The sequence below is a fragment of the Tribolium castaneum genome, chromosome 2 (genome assembly GCF_031307605.1).
Source record: "Tribolium castaneum strain GA2 chromosome 2, icTriCast1.1, whole genome shotgun sequence".
Lineage (NCBI taxonomy): Eukaryota > Metazoa > Arthropoda > Insecta > Coleoptera > Tenebrionidae > Tribolium > Tribolium castaneum.
In genome coordinates this window covers 26321588-26341136 of record NC_087395.1, presented here as the reverse complement: position 1 = coordinate 26341136, position 19549 = coordinate 26321588, and the positions used below count along the sequence as shown (strand labels likewise).

The following is a 19549-nucleotide window of genomic DNA, read 5'->3' as shown; positions in this document are numbered from 1 at the left end:
CTACATTGTTTGCACAAATCTCGAAAGATATTTTTATTTTTGACTGTCAAGGCTTTTAGCATTATCAGTAAAAGTACGAAAGCAATAAACTAAACAATTTATGCCTTATTCAAATAATTGTGTTTAATGAGCTTATAGTCCATAGATAGGGACACATTCAAGGATATTAAATTCATAACAACAGTTTCGAATTGTCACCAAAATGCGTTTAAAATTTTTATTCTTTTTCTTGACAATTCACTTAATTGAAGCCGACATAAATCCAGAAAACAACGCCTGTTCCTCAATCGAATCTTACCATATTGCTCAGATGAGCAAAAAGTGTTTTTACAACCCGGATGTGTTATCAGATGTTGTGAGTAAGTCGTTTAGTTAGCGAAAATATTACAAAATTCTAGCCCACAATGACCGCAAGACATGGCTATGAAGCCAAAACCTTCACTGTCACAACTAGTGATGGCTACATTTTGACCATTTTTCGGATTATTTCAAACAAAACCGAACCTGTGAATGGGCCAGTGTTGGTCCAACACGGAATTTTGGGCTCGTCATCGTCGTGGGTGGCAATTGGGAACAGATCACTTGGTAATTTTTTAATAATGCGCAAAATATATTAAAAAAAAATCAGCGTTTTATCTAGTTGATCGAGGGTATGACGTCTGGTTGGGTAATACGAGAGGTTCTTACTACTCCAATCAACACGTTAATTTATCAGTGGAAAATCCGGAATATTGGGACTTTGAGTAAAGTTAAATTTTGCAAAAAAATCATCATGTCACTGATTGTAGCGTGGACACTATTGCATCCATCGATATTCCGACACAACTCAAGTTCGTTTTTAATAACACCGGTGAGAAAATCACTTATATCGGACATTCGATGGGCACTTCGGTCATTTTTATGTACGTTGCAAGCAATTGGGACGCCGATAATTACGTTAAAGAAATTATCGCGCTTGCACCAATTGCCTACCTTAACGATATCCCAATATTTGAGTTTGTGCGGCCTTTAGGCCTGTTTCTGGTCGTGAGTCGTTTCAAGTTGCAATAATTAGTTTGTGTTTAGAAAATTTTAGATTTCGTCGAGATCACCGGTTTGTTTTACCACGAGGATGCAATTCATGGCTTATTGACCCAAATTTGCAAAAACACCGCACCTGAGCTGTGCTCTCTCCTTATTAGCCTCACTTCGGGAAAAACCGTCCAGTTCCCACCTGTTGTAATAAATTAGTGTTCAATTGAATCGTAATGAGTGGTTTCAGGACGACCTCTTGTTGTATTACAGTTATTGGCCGGGTGGCATTTCCATCTACATACTGCAACAATATTTGCAAATTATTCAAAGCAAACAATTCCAAAAATTTGATTACGGGCCGAAACGAAACGCCAAACTTTACGGTTCACAAACACCTCCCGTTTATAATTTATCGGAAATCAAGCTTCCGACGCATTTATTTTACGGAGAGAACGATATTTTTTACAGAAAAGAGGTCGGTTAATTGGCTTCAAGCATAAAAAATTAGACTTTTTTTCAGAATATCGAACGCCTCTATAACGAAATCGGAAGCTCGGACAAGACCGCTTTTTCAGTTGGGACTGACGAGGAAAAGCCTTTCGACCACATTGATTTTCTCTATTCTGAAAATTTAATTCAATTTTTGTACGAACGAATGTTTGATAATTTGTAGTTTGAATTTGCAATTTGGGACAAGTGGTGTGTTTTGAAATAAATAATTTTAACACAAATTGCTTGTTGTGATAATGATAAGGTGGCCTATTTAGGGCCTAATTAGTGATTTACTTTCGCTTGAGCGAAATTGCAAGCTGGGGAAAAAAGTGCACATTCAGTTACGGCCCCTAGAAGGCAAACACTTTGACCATATTGATTTTCTCTCGTGGAAATGTATTCCGAGCCAAATCGCTTAAAAAGTAAGCTAACAAATAACAGAATTATGGCAAAAATGATATTATTTTTGCAAGTTCTGACCAAAAATCAAGTTTTTTTCGACTGTTTTTATTTAACTAGAACGAAAAAATCACCTTTTCTAAGAGTTAATTCAGCAATATAAGCCAATAAATATAAAATTATGTCAAAAATCACATTATTTTTGCAAGTTCTGGGGATGTTTTTAGACCAAAAATTATGTTTTTTATCCTGTTTTTTTAAACTAGAACAAAAAAATCGCCTAACCTGACCTGACCAAAAATGTTCCTTTAATCAGCAAAATTTCAGTTATTGAATGGGATGTGGTTATCACAATTTTTTTTATGCAAATGCGAAATTACGGAAGTTTTAGAAGCTAGATTGAACAAACGGTCTCGACTTCGTTTATTTCTGGTAATTTTGATGTCTTAAGCTGAAAAAGTGTGCGCTTGTGGTCATTACTCTCCTCCAGCAAGTTAATTGTTTTTATCAGAGGATCTGTCTTTCTCCTCGAGCGATCTCATAATGCTTATGCAGGTGGTGCAAGCTGCAGAATGGCCATTCCGTCGAAGTGATTTTACTACGACGACTTTATCTCCGGCGACCTACATTTCTTAAGAAGCACATTGCACCGTTTCATGATAATTGCGCCATTGATAAGTTTAAATGCGAATTTCGTGCCGTATCGATTTTTGTGCACCATCGAAATGGAAGTGCGAGGAGACGTGGCTTTTTATTTCAAATAAAAAATGAGTCGGTTTCGTGGTGCGTTTCTAATTTTTTTCGCAATTATTATTGAAACCGTTGGCTTTAATTTGAATAACAATGCGTGCCGAAATTACAATGATTACCGAGTGAGATTTTTCAGTAAAAATTGCTATCACAATCCTGACGTTCTTTCAGATACTGTGAGTACAACAAAACAGTAATTTTCAAAGCAAAAAGGTTTTTTCCAGCCTAGTATTATACACAGACGGGGTTATCGTCTTGAAAGTTACACGGTTGAGACGGGGGATGATTACATTTTAACCATTTTCCGAATTCCACCGCTTGATAGTAGCAAAGTTAACAAACAGCCCGTTTTTCTAATGCATGGCATTTTTAAATGTAACGCCGATTGGGTTGACGTTGGAAATAAATCGCTCGGTTTTACCTAAAAATCCAAATTTAGCACGAGTTTTAACAAACTATTCCAGCCTTTAATTTAGCTGATCGAGGCTATGACGTTTGGTTGGGAACAATAAGGGGATGCAATTTTGCACAAGCACACAAAAAACTCAATATTTCAGACAGACAATACTGGGATTTTAAGTACTTGCCAACAGTTTAATGCACATTTTTTTAAATTCTTTTAGTCTAGACAATCTTGCTTATTTCGACATTGGTCAACAGTTGAGATTCGTAGCTAAAACAACCGGAAAATGGGGTTCCATAATTTATCTTGGGCACTCGATGGGTACCACTTTGGGCTTTTTATACACAGCTGGGAACCCAGGACAAGCAAACGAATTACTTTCAGGAATTATTGCATTGGCACCCGTTATACATCTACGAAATGTGCCTCTAGTCACAAAGTTGGCTAAAATTGGGGTTCCCATACAGGTAGCACTTAAAGATTGTGTAGGGATGACTATGGATTAGGAGGCGAAACGTCGTGCAAATTCGTACCCAAAAAAATATCTATATAACTAATATCTAAATAACTTTTTTAAAGTTTTACTATAGTTTTTATTCAATTTGGATCAAGAATGCCTTGTGTTGATTGTTATTTGAATACAGCCACTTAACTGAACGATCGAGAACAGGGACGTTTTATTTTTACGACGTTTCGTTTCCTAGTCTATAGTGATCCATAGACTGGGCTAATAACTTGATTTTTTCAAGCGAATGTTAAGTAGATTGCGCATTGAGGGATTATTTTACGAAAACGGAACAAACCGGCTTATTTACCACGTTTGTGCCACTTTACCGCACTTGTGTAAAAAAGTGTTGGATTTTTTCGTCGGGAATGTAACACTGCGTTTTCGGCCGGTTTGTGTGCCATTTTATGCGACTTGAAGTGGAGTAAATGGTTTCAGGATGATCTTTTGCTACTTTTTAGTCATGCCCCAACTCCGACTTCAGTTCAAGTCTTGAGGCATTTTTTACAAATTGTCTCAACTGGACGCATTACGAGATATAATTATGGGGCATTAAAAAATATTAAAGAGTATGGTTTAAGTGAACCCAAAAGTTACGATTTGAGGAATATTAAGGTTCCGGTTTATTTGCTTTATGGTAAAAAGGACGCTTTTGTTACTGAACAGGTGATTGTTTATGTGTTGTTTTAAATTTTCATATAGTAATTAAAATCGATTTTAAAGAACGTCCAAAAGTTGTTTAAAGACTTGGGGAGTCGCAGGAAGTTTATGATTCAAATACCAAAGAATTCGTCTCAGGTTCCTTACAATCATTTGGATTTTCTGATGGCGGAGGACATGCATGTGCTTCTGTACCCTGAAATATTTAAAGCTCTTGATGCAATAAGAAGGAATTCGGAGTAAAAAATTCAAAACAGGGTAATTTGCTTTACTCTATAAATAATTTATGTCAAACAACATGTTTATGTTTTTGCAAGTAGACCAGGGAATTCCTGTTATAAATCAGTTTTGTAAAAAATGAGATAATAAAGCACTAAAACTTGTTGCATACAAATTAGTTCGTTGCTGCTGCATTGCGTTAGAAGCGTGCTTAAGAGTGATTGAATCTCTCGCGATATGGTTCCAATATGTTGAAACATTAAATTTTATTTTAATGTTTATCACCTTGTGGCTCGACAGTTTCAAGCCATTGCAAAGTTTCATTTCTTTTGTAAAAGCAGTTGAATGGCTTTCGTTTCAGCTTTGAAAAAAATCGACTTTAAATATAAACAAGTTGATTACAAATAAACTCAAAAATTTCATTTGATGTCGGAGATAATTGAAAAGACGAGCGACGCAAGTTTAATCACATGCCGATGACTTGTTTACAAGGAAATAGTTTACGAACAAATCATTACGTTATTTTATATTAGACTTTGTAAAAAAGCCGGAATAATTGTAACTAAGCTCGGAAAATTTGAATATGGAAACACGAAACAAAGGAGCGTTCCAGGCACTACAAAGCTCGTCTTATCTTACATATTATTATTAAATAAAAGTTCTTTAGAGAAATTTTACTCAACTTCTTTAACTACATTTGGAAAAGTTGCATTTTATCTAAACCACTTTAAAATAATTGTTCGCCAACAAAACTAACAGGCGCTTTGTTCCAAATAAACTTCCGCCGCTTAAAACCTATAGAGAATTTTTAATTCTTAAAAGCTTTATTAATGTGCTTCAAGTGGTGCATTTTCATTCGAAAAACCCAACACATGGGGAAATTAATTAAAATCATTCCAATTTACTTAAAGTTTTTTTCGGTAAATGATATGTTCTTTGATGAAAATGTGAGGAAATTTGAATTTTCGTTACATTTTGCGATCGTTAAGGGAGTACTTGGGAGTAAAAGCTTTAATGAATAGCAAATAAGTCGAGCACTTGTTTTCTCCTGTGATTATGTTTTATTCCAAATGGAAATCAAACAAAATTTAGCAAAAAATATCGCAAAACACTGAAGTGTCTGCGCACTCAAGCTAAAGTCGGTTCCATTTTGGTGGAAATTCTTTTACGTTCACCACAGCAATTTGAAACAAAGTCATGCTAATATCTGTTCCAAACTACTCTAGATAATTGCTTTGCACTTTGTATCAAAATTGCTTAAAAAATCGTGTTATTTGTGCCTTTTTCCAACTCTGAAACAACAAAATGCTGTTTTTTGCAAAATTATGTTAGAACGGAACGAAAGAACACTAAATTTCTCAAAAAAAAACAAAAAATTACTAAATTGCACCGTTTATTACCTTTTATTGAGATAAAATAACATTTTTTTTAATTTAGCAAAATTTTAAATTCTAATCCAACACGTCGTGTTATTTGAAACGTTATGGAAAACAAGTTTATTGAATTAAAAAGAGCGTTATCTTGGTCTTTTATTACACATTTGAAGACTTGAAAGGGCCTTTAGAGATAAGATCCGCGTATTTTTCGTCGTCCTTTTCGCTAATTAAGCCGTCTCTTCACCTGTTTGAAAAATCGCCGGTTCTGCAGAATCGTGCGATTTTCCTCCGGCTTTCGGTGGTAATATGTGGGCCTAACGGGGTAAGAGTCCGGGCCGTTCGTTCTCCACCCCCTCGCTTATAAAAGAGAGGAAAGAGTGTATCGTGTCAGTTTCGCGCATGTCCTCCTCTCACATCGACGAGCGACGGTGAGAGCGAGCGTCTCGACGCTCTCAATCTTGTAATCAGCAGTTGTTTCGGTGGCGCGTGGTTCCGTAGACGTGCGTCGTCGGCGTCGGTGCGGCCCTCGAAGACGTCGTCGTCGTCCTTCGTTCGTTCACCTTGTGGCGCACCTTCGATGCCTACTCGCACTTATTGAGGTAAGACACTGAAATAAATTCCACGAAAGTTGGCCACATATTGCCCGGATATGCAGCGAAATATCGACTGGCGATAAAATAGGGAAATTTCGATTTCAGGTGATGTTGTTCGGTACATGTATACAGGTAAAAGTGGAGAGATAATGTCGCAATAACTCACTTTTCCATTGCAACCTCAATACGAGACAAGAGAGAGACACATTCCAAGATGCGTTTTGCGATTATTTTAATGAAAAGGCGACGTGGGATTTTAGAGGATAACTAAATTGACGAAAATGCACAAATTCAATTTGACATCTTGGAAAAGTTCGCCGGAATTAAATTGTTTCCTATCCCTTGGCAAAAATTTTACGGACGATTTAATTTCACAAAGGTCTAAGCAGTTTTGACTCTCGTTCATGCAACAAACTTTTTCAACAACTACAACTTTGGAAATGGATTTTTTCGCTCAATGACATTTTAAACGGCGGAAAAGTGGCCTAAAAATAGGCTGCCAAGATTGGAAAATATAAAAAGACAACTACTTGAACCAAAAATTTTATTGAGGACATTGTATATTGAGGCTGAAATATAAGCTTAATTTATTATTCCTTACAATTGCTGTAAATATTTTCGTTTATTCACCTATTAAATACCCATTATTACTTCTTCAATTTTGGAAATACTCTAGTTTTCTTCTTTCAAGCTGATAGCCTACGATTCTAAAAATAAGTTGGCAATAATGAAAGCCATGTTCATATCTTCTGTCTCTACTTTACACAGAGTTGCCAACTTAAGTGTGAAACCGTGGGCTACTCTGATAAAAATAATACAAAGAAAAAACGTTTTATTTGAAAACCCTTTTTTCCATCCTAAGCGAGTCGATTAAAAAACCAGGTGGGAGTAACTTTGTTACTATAGAAACGCACGGAAGTAGAGGAGTTGCAAAAATCAAATTTACCAACATTTTTAATAATATTTTTGCGATTAAAATTATTCGAAAACGCAATGTCTATTATTCTTATTGTAATGAAAATTGAGTTAATTAATTTTCTTTCTTGACATTCTACTTGACATTTCTCTTGTTACCAACCTTAAAAGATAAATTGCCCTAGGCTGCTAGAACATTTCTGTTATGTTACTCTATTAAAGCACTTATTTGGCTACTTCTCAAGAGTTTTTATTGGCAATAAGTCAATAACAAATAACATCTGAGCGTTTGCTCCAATTACTCCACAGGGTGATTTAAAAGTACCGGATAATCTCTCGGTGCTGACAAAGGAACATCAAAATGATTTAAAAGTTGCTATGACCAAAAAATGTTTAAGCTCTTTTTCACGAGATTTAGTTCTTTAAAGTTAAATTTTGAAGTTTTTTTTAAATTTAAATTTATTTTTTTTATTTCCTATTTTAGCTTTATAAAAATTTTTATTCTGTATAAATACAAATATAGGAAAAATATAAAATAATGTTTAATACGATCTTTAAATTTATTAAAAACAAATAAATATTTGCTGAAAATAAAAAAAAGTTTAGTCGTATTACTACTTTTCATTCTCTCCTATAAAGATTTTTTTTGTATTTTATCTGTTTTATTATATTATTATTTATTGAAGTTTGTTGTTTTAATGTTTTTATTAACACCTCAAAAACTAGATTTTCGGCCAACTTGTCTGAAGATTTATCATTACATATGAGATTTTAATTGTCATAATTAGTGATAATAGTAAGTATTTTGGGTCACAGATATTTATTTGCTTAAGAACTTGTAGACCTGCGCACCTTAATAATAATAATGTTCACTTTTACTTCCGGCGAAGTAGATAATGAATTTTTGCCGAGTAAAAGGGGTCATGCGTTTAATTTTAGTTTCAGAATCTAATTTTGATCAATTACACTTTTTTCCTCCTTTCTAAAAATACAAGTTTCAACACGGGTTTTATGCGAATCCCGTCATTCTTTTTTCGAATAAAACTAAAACTATCGTAATGGAATTATTGTCGCTCAATTGTGGTAAATTGAACATTGCACATTCACTCCGAAATATAATAATAAAACTGTGTGAAATTGAGGACGCGTAAAAAACTAGTCGATAATTGAGCTATTGATAAAGTAATTTGACAAGCTATTACTCTTCACAACCCTAATACCCGAGTGTTCCTAAATGGATCAATTAAAGCAAACTAGGGTGATTATAACAAGTGGAACGAATATAAGGCTTCGAATGGAACGAAATTAGCATAAAGACAGGTTTTCTTTTCGTTTGAATAAAATTCCATTTTGTTATTGTAGAGTTTAGTTTGCGCTAAATCTAATTATTTGGCTACGTGCACTGCTAAAACCAACAATGAATCCTCATCGAGTTAACTTGGAAGTCCTCTCTCTTTTGAGTAGCCTCTGTAAATTAGGGCACTTAATGGCCCGTGCACCAAATGATTTAGTCGACCCGAATATGCGCTTGTTTTCGCTCCTTTTTCATAAGTTGGGCTTTTTTGCAAATTACTCGTCAATTGCCCAAAATCTGAGCGAGCTGGTACACAAAGAGATTACGTTTGTTCGACTGGAGCCGAAAGTAATTTATTATAAAAGTGGAAAGATAAATTTTGGTTTTGACGCAGTAATCTAGCTAATTAGGGATTTAATTAATACGCTCAAACCCAAACACGAATTTATTTCGGCGAAAAATTAATAATTTTTTAGAAGTCTTTCACGAGTCAATAATGGGGTTCACAAAGGTTTCCGATTCGCACAAAATGCGGCTTTTTATGGATGAATGATATGATTTTTTTTTCCGAAAAAATATTTTAACGTTGGGGGCATTGTAATGGAAATTTCGTTCACATAAGAGACAGGCGTTTTAAAACGTAAATTTCGCTTTTATTAACCATAAACTTCAGAATCCATAACAATGAATGTTGGGCATAAACGGTTAAAATTGTTTGCTTTGCATCCTTTGGGTTCCACTAGAGGGAAGTGTGCTTTATGGAGGTGACGACCATGATTTATGTTTGATTGCCACATTTTTGGACGAAAAAAACACAACATTATGATAAACTTAATTAAAAATGAGTCGCTATTTTACTTATTTCAATTTCAATTAACCGAAACAATGTTGAAATGGAAATATTTTAATTAAACCAATTTTTTCGCTCGAGGGATTTTTAAATGAGATTCCCAAACTGTGTTATTGGATTCTCGTGCATTTAAAGTCAACACGAAAGATGCAATAATGTAAACAAGTTAAACGCAGCTCAATAATTGCGACCTCGAATGAACGGACGCTTGCAGAGCTTAAAAAAGGTAGTTTTTCTAAATTTGAAAACCAGAAAACTTTGTTTGATCAAGTTTTTTCATTATTATATTTTTAATTATTCGAAAAATGACAAAATACAGTTTATATTAAGCGTAAACAACTTTTAATTTATTATTTTTAGTATTCTTCAAACCTTTACTCAAAGTTTTCGGTTTTTAGATTTTTTGTTATAATTAATTTTTAATCATTTCTCAAGTTTTAGATTTTAATTTTCCTGAGTTAAGATGAATTTATTTATAAATTATTGATTAAAGTTTACAGAGCTTAATAAACCAAAGTCAGTCGAAAGGTGCAATCAGTAAACAAGTTAATCGCAGTTCAATAATTGTTGTCAAAGCTTGTTATGACAGTTGTTGCAGTTTTCTCATTAATTTCGTATAAACATGACCAAGTTTCGAAAAAAACACTGTAATTGCTATCGAATACAAAATATTGTACTTTCTTTTGTCGCGCGAATCAGTGAAGCAGTTGAAAAATCGTCGTTTCAAAGAAAACAAATATTTGCTCGCGAAACGTTATTCAATATTCGGTAGTATTTATAGAATGGGATTTTTTGCCTAATTTGCGGAAATTATCGACGAGATTATCTCTCCATGTGTCGATAAACAGATGTCAGTACACGTGACGTGACTAAATCTAGCTTGAAATCTTTTTTTCCTGCGTTCGACAGTGAAAAATAAATGCTATTAGGTACCTGTCAGATTATTTCAAGCTTATATATTTTAATACGGGCTCAGTTGAGGTGCTTATTAGTCGGCGAGGGAAAAAATTTTGAAAAATGATTGGCTTCGTTAGAATCGAAGACAAACAGTTTCAATTAAGTTTGCCACTGCTTTGTTGTGACGCGATGCTTTGTTTATTAAATTTGTTTTAATAGGAGTTTAATTAAGGAAGAGTACGTCTTTAATCTCACAAATCCGTCTCTTTAATTTCATTGTATCTAAAGCGAGACTAACAAAAAATTGGAAATTTTGCACCCTAATCAAATTTTCGCGAAATAATACAATTTTATGAGGCAAAACAAATGTTACAAGTGTCAAGTATATCTCGAGTTATGGAGTGAAAAACGAATACTTTAAAACAACTTTTGAAGCACTTTCGCAAGTTTTCCCAACTTTGTGTTTCTTATTTTAAAATTCAATTTGGTGTTATTCCATAACACTCTGCTTGAATTTGATACAATTCAAATGGGTCTGTGTTTTTTGCAAATTAGGAGATTAGTGTCGTTGAACTTGTAATTTCCTGCAATTTTATTCCGGGGGAAATGACCAAGGGTCATATTTCAGCGTCCGGTGCAAATCCGCAGCAGACGTGCTAAATATTGATTTATAATTTTAGGCTAGTGTTAAGTAGGTTGTCCTTTAAGGTCATTGTACGTCTCGTATTCGGGTCAGTGTCTCTGATTTTTGCATCCAAAAACGGTTTTTTATTGGCTTTAATATGATTTGTGTTCAGCTTCGTCTATAAATTTCTTGTTTCCGCACCGTTTAGCTTTTTATGTTAGACATTTTGGAAATCGGCTTCCCTCGTTAAATGTTTAATCATGTCGATTTTTACTTGGCATGTTTTAGGGCCATTATACATGTTTAACGATGCTTCGGAATTAGCATACCAGGCGCGTATTCCGATTGTGATACATCTTATCGGCAATAACACTAATTACAATTGCAAATAATCAAAAGTGAGGGTGATCCAAGTTTACGGCCAGTTTTTTTTTCAATTAAGTTGCGCGAAAAGCGCATAATCATCATCCACTTTTGTTATGGATGATTGGATCCGGCGCTGAAATACAAACATAAAAATTCTATTTTGATTTCCAATTTTCGATCAGTTTTTTGAAATATCCAGACAAGTGCTGAAAGATGTAATAAAAATGTGAACATCTGTGTCACGGGTAGTAAATGTTTGAATCGTTGAACTGTAAATATCGCACAAAAATCTTATATTAAATGAAATTCTCATATGAGACTGAATATAGAAAGGATATTTCATTCGGCGTTATGTCTTACCTAATGATGGCCAATTTCGTCCTGAAACAACACGCTAACTCATTCGAAAACAACTTATGAGGTTTTATGACGACTATTCGCCCACAAACTCTTCATAAATCTCTAGCTCTAACCGCAAGTTTGAGGTGAAAATTTGGCCGAAATAAATGGCAAAAAATTAGAAAAGAAAATAATTAAAGTAAATAATGAGCATTAAACAACCGAAATTTTAACACAAAGGTGTAAACTGTTTATAAAACTCGGGTAGCCTTTTTACAGTGAAATATTTAATTCTTTAACAAAACAAAAATCATAACTCAAATATTACAAATCGTAGAGCAAAACTGTTTTTCTGGTGATTTTTGCGGCTTATTTTACGTATTAAAACAGCTTTTGTACAACACTAAATTACTCGAGAGCTTATTTAAGAAAATATTTTAACTGGTGAAAAATGGTGGATGCGCCGGGTTATTTATTAAAAATTTATAACTCGAAAACTAAAAGTCGTAGAGTAAAATGGTTTGCTTTTGTGAGTTCTGCCGCTTACTTTACGTTTTTAACACTAGTTTATTCGAGAACTTAATTATGAAATAATTTTATTTTGAAAAATGGTGGATGCGCCGGGGTATTTATTTAAATTGTACAACTCAACAATTAAAAGGCGTGAGCAAAACGGTTTGTTCTAGCGAATTCTACGGTTTATTTTATGTATTTCTAATATTCGGTACCAAGTAAAACGAATGTATGCAACCGCAATTATTATAGAATTTAAGTCAAATGAATGCAGAGTTGCACAAAAGCTAGATTTTTCTAAATTTAGAATCTAGAAAATCCGAAAAACGAGTGGATATGAATACGCAGTTTTCCTATCGATTTCATTGAAAATGGTCTCAATTTTCCTAGTTGATATTGGCTTAATGCCGGGTTGGTAGTTTGTGCATCTAATTAGTGCACATCGTAACTTGTTTTTGCTGAAATGGCATAACATCGAATTTGGATTTGGCTAATTGTGATCAAGTTCATCCCTCATATCTGTACTTTCCAATAACAAGCCGATGCAAATCGATTGTAGAACTTGGCAAGCGGTAAAATGTGTGTTTTTGCTCGTTGAATTTTGGTCAATCAAGTGCAAATTGTGTGAATTACGTCTAATCCAAATAAAAATAGTCGCTGCCTGTTTTCTGTAAACACTCGGATTGAAAGTATGTGACCACAGTGAATCAATACAATCGATGTTAGCTCGCTCTCGAAGCAATAAAGCTAATAAAAACACACCCTGCTTGTATCAATAGATTGCCAAGCCATGTCAATAACAGAATAATTTCTCCTCATTGAAAAATCGATGCCAATTTTTTTTCAGCCGGAACAATTTTTCAATAATTTCAACACAATTGTGTTTCGCAACAATTGGTTTTGTAATAAACGGGATTATGACGGTAATTGAATTTAAACATGTTTGAGTTTAGTGAAAAGCTGTGCATATTAGCGTCAATGTGAAACGTGTTTTGACCCTGGGTAAGGTAAACAAACCCCTAATTTGTCCCAGACGGAAAGAAATCCTTTATTAACGATAGAATAAGCATGCAAATAAAATTTTATGTCACTGGGAGATAAATTCCAACTGCAGGAGAGTAAGACGAACTTTTAGTATTTTTTTATGGCGTATAAAAGCGCAAGTTCGACTTGGGTGCAGAAAAAATCGGTCAATTGTATCTCGGCTTAATTAACAAGCATAAGTTTGAAATGAAGAGGAGCAATTCCGTCGAGCCCTCTCATTAAATAACCGCTCCTAATTCGGAATAATTTGCCGAATTAATCAAAGGAAATCCTGCACGAGTCCCTCATTACCACATATTTGGCCACTCAAGCAAAAACCGTCATCCCCAATGTATTGTCCCGGCTGAACATTCCTCGGATAGCTGCTTCCTCTCATATTTCACTCAACAATGGAACACATTTTCTAATTACGATCAATCCCAGCCAGAAAAATATCAGCTAATTTTTCCAACCCTGGCCGTAATTAATTATTTCGTGATAAACGAGCCGAAATTCTATACATAGGCGTAATAAAGTGAGTGGTTGGATTTGTGTTTGCAATTTTTTTACGTTTTTGGATCGATCTAAGTTGGGGAAGTTGCTGATTTCGGGAAAGATCCGATCAAACTTTGCTTATTTAACATTTTGCCTCCATTAATGATCATTAATTTTAAATCGGGACGTCATAACGGATTCGCTTTGAAGTGTCGCTTTGTAAACTTTGTCAATTTCATGTTAGTGGGATTAATTTGGCCGATATGTGCTTTTAATTAAAAATACACGTTTCTGCCGGATGATAAGTAGATCAACAACCTTTGAAAATAGACAATCTGACACGCGGTCAAATGTAATTGCCTGCATACCGGATATTGCACGATATCTAGCAACTTTAGTGTTGTTTTATGGACAACTGCACGCTGTGTGCAATATCACAGAAAGGGTTCTGAATGCTTCGCCTTAAATATATCCATTGAAGTCGTTTCAGAATCGCAGCTTTTTTCCTCTTTAGTCGTCAAGTGGTCGCAGTTTCCGGTTACGGTTTAATTAGCTAGCTTTCGGACAATCCCAAGTTTCAATTCTTATTTATAAATAAAGGGAGTAATTTATCTAATGCGTTTCTCGACTTCTCTTCTCCGGAATTTGTGATTTTCGGAGGTCTCCAGAGAGCGCGCTTTTTTCTCACTCGGAAAAAATAATTTATGTTCACCGACAGACTTATGTTTATTAAAACGATATTACGGATGCTATAAACAACCAACTTTCGGAGATTCAAACACAAATGTAATTTTAGATCAGTTTGATTTATAAAAGGATTAAACAGAGTACAATGTACTGAAATTATTAATGGCTATTTACATCTTTAATCACACTGTGGCAATATTTCAGCGATTTGCGTCATTTCGAAAGCATTAAACTTGAACTCAAACTGGAACTGGATCAGTATGGAAAAAATACATTTTAGAGATGTTTGTGTGTTTGTTTAATTTTTTTCCATTTTATTTGAAAGCTCTCTCATCCAATTACTACTCGGAACAAAACTGAAAACAAACAAATGTACAAATGCATTTAACTCTTTTTCGAAAAGTTTAAAATGTATTTATATTCATAATAAGAGAGATTTTTAAAACAGAAATTTCAAAATTAGTAAGAAAATTTGATCTCTAAAAAAATTGGTGCAAACAATACCATCAACATTTCTCAAAATCTTAAAAAATCTTAGAAAAATAATCGGTATTTTTACCCTATAGTTATACAGAAAGAGCTAAGAATATTTTTGAGCTAATTTACTACAGAAACAAAGACTTAATCATCATTTTCAAGATATCAAAGGATTTTGAATAACGTGAAAAAAGATTATGCAAATTAATGTTATTCGTAGTTTTGACGCTTTTAGGGGAAACACAAATAATTTGCAAAAAACGCTCAAAGTGAATCGCAGTTTTGCAAATTCGCGACAATTCACCAGCTTTGGTTTATTTAAAAAGCAATCAAACAGATTTATTGTCCACACGAGTTCGCACATGTGTTCCATCTACGGTTATTACACGCTTTTACGATTGTTGCAATTTTTTGCTCGCAATTATGGATTGGAGTTAGTCAAGCGTTTCTCGCGTCTTGACTTTTGCCACTTAATTTGATAAAAATCAGTCCAATTACCGTCTTGTTTTGTTTAAATTTATTCGTTTCGCTAGATCCCGGATTGCGATAAAAATTGAAAATTTAATTTGAAAATTGTTTACTCTGGTGGCGTTATAAATTTTTAGCAAGCTCCTATAAATATTTGCGCATAAAATTTTTCATTCCATAAATACATAAAAGTATCCCAGTTGGGTGTGAGCGTTTTAGAGAAATTGGGTTTAGAATTTTTTATGTTAGAACAAGCAAATTCCATCGATTGGGGAACAATACAAATCGAAGTTCGTTTATTACCTGTGAGAATTTGTTACCACCCATACATCACTCCCAAAACCTTAATTAAACTCCTTGTTAAGGCCTCAATTCGGGCGATTTTTCCCCCATCAAAGTTTATTGTTGTTGACAAAATGTTAGGTGCTTTAATAAAACTCCGTTTATGGAGCGACCTACTTGCGACGGGTTTAATGACCACCCTGTATTAGCAATTTTTTCAACAACGAGTTGAAGTATTTTCAGAAATTGCAAATTTAATTAATTTCGGTTAAACCGCAGTCAAAGCGAGTTTCTTGAAATTTCGTGCTGAAAATCCGTCTTCTTGCCAGACATAAATTTGCGAGTACACCATTTGGCTTTATCCCCATTGAATATAATTATTTTAAACGTCTCGTGCAAATGCAAAACAAACATTTCACGCGTTTATAAACAACACACACGAAACATGTCCGCCTCGAGCGCTATCTGTACCTGAAAATTATCACTGAACAAAGCCAAGAACTTTGCTTTTATCTTTCGTGTTTGAGCAATTATTAAATCGTCGATCAGTGTATTTATTTTTTCATGGAACGAGCAATAAATTAAAATCGCTGCCATACGCTATCTGATTGATTATTGATCGGTGAACGAGATTGGTTTTGATCCTATAAATTGCTTTAGTTTTATTGACAGTAACATCGCGGTGTGTAATTGGCAGATGCTGATAATGTCTGGGACAGAACGTTCTCCCGTATTAACTTACACATCTGCTCGATAATGTCAATGATATAACAACAAAACACTTCACCTAATTGACCACATTTGCCGTCTTATCAAAAAAGGTGCCTGAATCAAACCCGGGTTTATATTTAGGACGTTTAAAGCTCACTCTTTCGGAGCGAAAAAACCAAGCATTAGCCACATGAGCGCTTTATGAATAAAATAACTGACGAGTTAAGCCTTCAACTTTATTTTTATCTAATGACGAAACTTTTAAATCAATTCAAGGGAAAGGCTAAGCAATATTTCAAAAATCCACACAGTTTTTTAATTATTTTTTACAGAATTTTATTTTATATTTATTCTATTATTTTTTTACATTATTCTTTATTAGTGATGATTAATATTCTGTTTTCTTGAGCTCAGGTTATTCGGAGATTCATTTCAGAATTTCAGAAAGCAACCGACGAATTAAGCTTAAATTATTAAACAGCTAGACTTTGTTTTTATCTAATGAAGAAATTTCCCAATTAAATCGGGAAGAAATTTAAAATATTTAAAAAACCCAAGCATATTTAAGATTTTTAGTTTTCGTAATTATTTTTTACAATTTGTGTTCTAGTTTTTCAACTCATTTTGGTTTTTCGTTGATGATTCAAAGCCTTTGAAAAGCGCAAAGCATTGGCGACATGAGCATTTTATGAATGAAACTGTGCAAATAACAGTCGAGCAAAGCTTGAATTTTTAAACAACAGAAACTTTATTTTTGTCTAATGACGAAACTTTTATCTTGAGTCTCTTGCTCATTCGTTGTAACGGATCTAATCTTATTAAATAAATTACCAAATTCCTCAGAACAAAAGCCACTCGGAGCGAAGCAATTAAACATTTGTGAATCGTCGTCAAAACCGAAATTTATTTCCAGTCTTTTCACCTTTCAGCGACACGAAAATCCTCTCAAATAGACATTATTTAGGAAAATCGCGATTGATGAACTTTCCGCACGCACAATCAGGTGTGGCTTTAATGAAATTCGGCTCGTTAATAAATAATCCATCAAGCAGGATTTTTCCATGCTGCAATAAAACCACTGAAAACTTACTTGTTCTTATCGGTTTGAAAACTTTTCACTAGGATGCACTTAGTTTCTTTGAAAAGCTTAAGTGTCTCAAACTGCACCTACTCAAAGACTTTTCTTGATATTGGCTCGTTTCGCTTTGCATAAACGAGAACTTGCAGGTTTGCTCTTTGTGGCTTGGCCAACTTTAAATGGATTTCGGGCAAGTTTACTGTGACCGAAGCGTAATTCTTACCAACAAAAAAATTCGGGAGGATTTAGCCGAAAATAGGGAAAAAGCCGATCAATTAATTCGCGTTTGTGAGTTATGATAGCGCAAAGCAATTATTGTAAGACGCGTCCATAAATTCGTATTTAAAGCGGATGAAAAATGATCGTGATCTGCAGAGTTTAATCTCAGAAACGATCCAATAAGTTTCCATATGGAAATGGAACAAATTAAATGAGAGAGTTCAACGTTTTCCTGCTGGTCAATCCCATCAATATCAATTAAGGGGCAAGGAAACGTTGTTTTTTGCCGGAAAACAACATTTTATAATTATAAATTGGGCCGAAGGGTGGCCGCAAACATCCGTTAATATTGGTCACTCAGCTTTCATCCGGGCAAAATTAAAAGCAATCTCCCAACTTCCTGTACAGATAGTTTCCGGGATGGAAAGCGCTTGATAGTTTCAGGATTAATTAAAATCACTTCTAGTGTGATATAATTTAGCGACAATGCAAAAACCGGCCACAAGTGGAACCAAGTCAAATAACACTTAAGATTCATAATAATTTTTCGAAAAAAATCGCTTTTCTTTCACTCATTGTAGTTTAAATTCATTTGACTGTCCTGTTTATTGAGTTCAAAACTAATTACGTTTTTTTAGAGATTTTTAAATTTATTTTAGTTTTCCAGTTTAAGAATTTCAAATTTTATTTAAAGTTACTTACTACCAGCTATTTTCAGGTTTACCAACTTTGTTATTATGTAAGTAAAAAAACACTTGCGTTCAGATTGATTTAAGTATCTCATTTAAGTTTTAGATTATTTCCAACTTACTCGTGTTGTTTTAGGGATTAAAGCTGAGTAAGCTTTAGTTTCCTGAATGGAAAATGCTTGATAGTTTCAGGATTAAGCACATATAAATTTATTTTGTTTTTTTATTTATAGAGTTTAAGACTAGTCAGGTTTTAATACAATTATACAAAATTAATGAAAATAATTTCTAGTTATCAATGGAAAAATCTGGCGCAACAAGTGTGAGTAATTATTTAAATCGAGTGGCACTTAAGATTAATTAATGTCTGTATTAAAAAAACCCTTTTTGTTGATCCTGATCCAATATTTGTGCCTTATCGCCATTGTGTTGGTTGTGTGGTTTCGCCCGAGTATATTTACCGAAAGAATCTTCACAATGAAAACTCATCTTGTTTGGTTAAGCCAACAGAAATGTATTAGATCTGATCAATAAAAAAACGACTTGAGCGAGACAAAACATTGTTAGTGTAGCCACAATTTTTCTAGCCCGGCGCATCCACCAAAAATCAACTAATTTCATTCTATTTTTAATAAGTTGAATTCCTGCGGGAATTTCCTTCATTCGCCTCCACCTTGCCGACGTGACAAGCCTGCCGAAATGTTCTAATTAGAAGAAAATTTTTAATAAAATTTGTGTTTTTTTTCATTTCGGGGAAACTTCTAGTACATTAACCACGAATTTAGTGTTGGGATTAGGACGAAACTAATTGAAAGCAACGACTTTAAGGAAAAAAGATCTAGACCCATTAGCTTGAACGGTATTGTGCGCAATTAAAACAATTTTCAAAGGGCCAAGTGTGGTGTTTATAGGACGATAGGATGAAGCGAAAAAATCTGGTCAATAACTCGCTCCACCCTCCACAAGATTGTTTAAGTAACTTTATTTACGGTCTGCTTTTTCACTCAAAATTGAGTTTCGGAATTGGGTTAAACTAGTAGCTTCGCTCTACTCGACTTAACACTTGAGTTTCCAAAGCAGTGCAATAACCGTTGCGGTTGCATTATTATTAATAAATTTTTAAGACTCGTTATGTAAATATCCGGGCTTTGTGTCTATTAGCTCACACGTTTTAGCTTGATATTCAAATCACGAGTGTGCACTTTGAAAA

The 19549-nt window shown here is 34.1% G+C and overlaps 3 protein-coding genes across 9 annotated transcripts in view; all 3 read left to right on the top strand.

Annotated features, from left to right (window-relative positions):
- Positions 1 to 19549, top strand: part of AstC-R2 (Allatostatin C receptor 2) — an 82990-nt gene that overhangs the window by 27703 nt on the left and 35738 nt on the right. For 2 of the 5 annotated variants that reach the window (XM_015983454.2, XM_008200265.3), the window contains exon 1: positions 6213 to 6417. The exons of 1 other annotated variant lie outside the window; for it this stretch is intronic. Coding sequence is in view for 1 of the 4 variants with exons in the window: in XM_015983452.2 (XP_015838938.1) it covers positions 6534 to 6543 (10 nt within the window). In the remaining 3 variants the exon portion in view is untranslated. Of the gene's footprint in view, positions 1 to 6211; positions 6418 to 6516; positions 6544 to 19549 lie in introns of those variants that run through there. 2 more of the 5 variants (XM_008200266.3, XM_015983452.2) reach the window with 2 other exon arrangements.
- On the top strand, positions 147 to 1745 carry LOC659341 (lipase 1). 2 transcript variants are annotated; one of them, XM_064355009.1, is made up of 7 exons: positions 147 to 355; positions 399 to 585; positions 641 to 743; positions 789 to 1026; positions 1066 to 1215; positions 1262 to 1489; positions 1535 to 1745. In XM_064355009.1, exons 1-7 carry the CDS (start codon positions 203 to 205, stop codon positions 1685 to 1687), a joined length of 1212 nt encoding a protein of 403 aa, XP_064211079.1. In that variant the 5' UTR covers positions 147 to 202; the 3' UTR covers positions 1688 to 1745. The 2 variants fall into 2 exon arrangements, with proteins under 2 accessions (XP_064211079.1, XP_008198475.3); XM_008200253.3 differs by having other exon boundaries at positions 149 to 355; positions 629 to 743.
- LOC135265461 (lipase 1-like) lies at positions 1886 to 4625 on the top strand. 2 transcript variants are annotated; one of them, XM_064355006.1, is made up of 7 exons: positions 1886 to 2831; positions 2880 to 3069; positions 3120 to 3234; positions 3279 to 3525; positions 3808 to 3954; positions 4002 to 4229; positions 4287 to 4625. In XM_064355006.1, the coding sequence occupies exons 1-7, from the start codon at positions 2673 to 2675 to the stop codon at positions 4464 to 4466; spliced, it is 1266 nt and encodes a 421-aa protein (XP_064211076.1). In that variant the 5' UTR covers positions 1886 to 2672; the 3' UTR covers positions 4467 to 4625. The 2 variants fall into 2 exon arrangements, with proteins under 2 accessions (XP_064211076.1, XP_064211077.1); XM_064355007.1 differs by having other exon boundaries at positions 2723 to 2831; positions 2869 to 3069.

Coding starts and splice junctions, on each gene's coding strand:
- LOC135265461 (XM_064355006.1), top strand. CDS start 2,673: ATGAGTCGGTTTCGTGGTGCGTTTCTAATTTTTTTCGCAATTATTATT. Junction 3,235..3,278: donor AGACAATACTGGGATTTTAA/GTACTTGCCAAC, acceptor AAATTCTTTTAG/TCTAGACAATCTTGCTTATT. Junction 3,955..4,001: donor TAACACTGCGTTTTCGGCCG/GTTTGTGTGCCA, acceptor AAATGGTTTCAG/GATGATCTTTTGCTACTTTT.
- LOC659341 (XM_008200253.3), top strand. CDS start 203: ATGCGTTTAAAATTTTTATTCTTTTTCTTGACAATTCACTTAATTGAA. Junction 1,216..1,261: donor AAACCGTCCAGTTCCCACCT/GTTGTAATAAAT, acceptor GAGTGGTTTCAG/GACGACCTCTTGTTGTATTA. Junction 1,490..1,534: donor ATATTTTTTACAGAAAAGAG/GTCGGTTAATTG, acceptor ACTTTTTTTCAG/AATATCGAACGCCTCTATAA.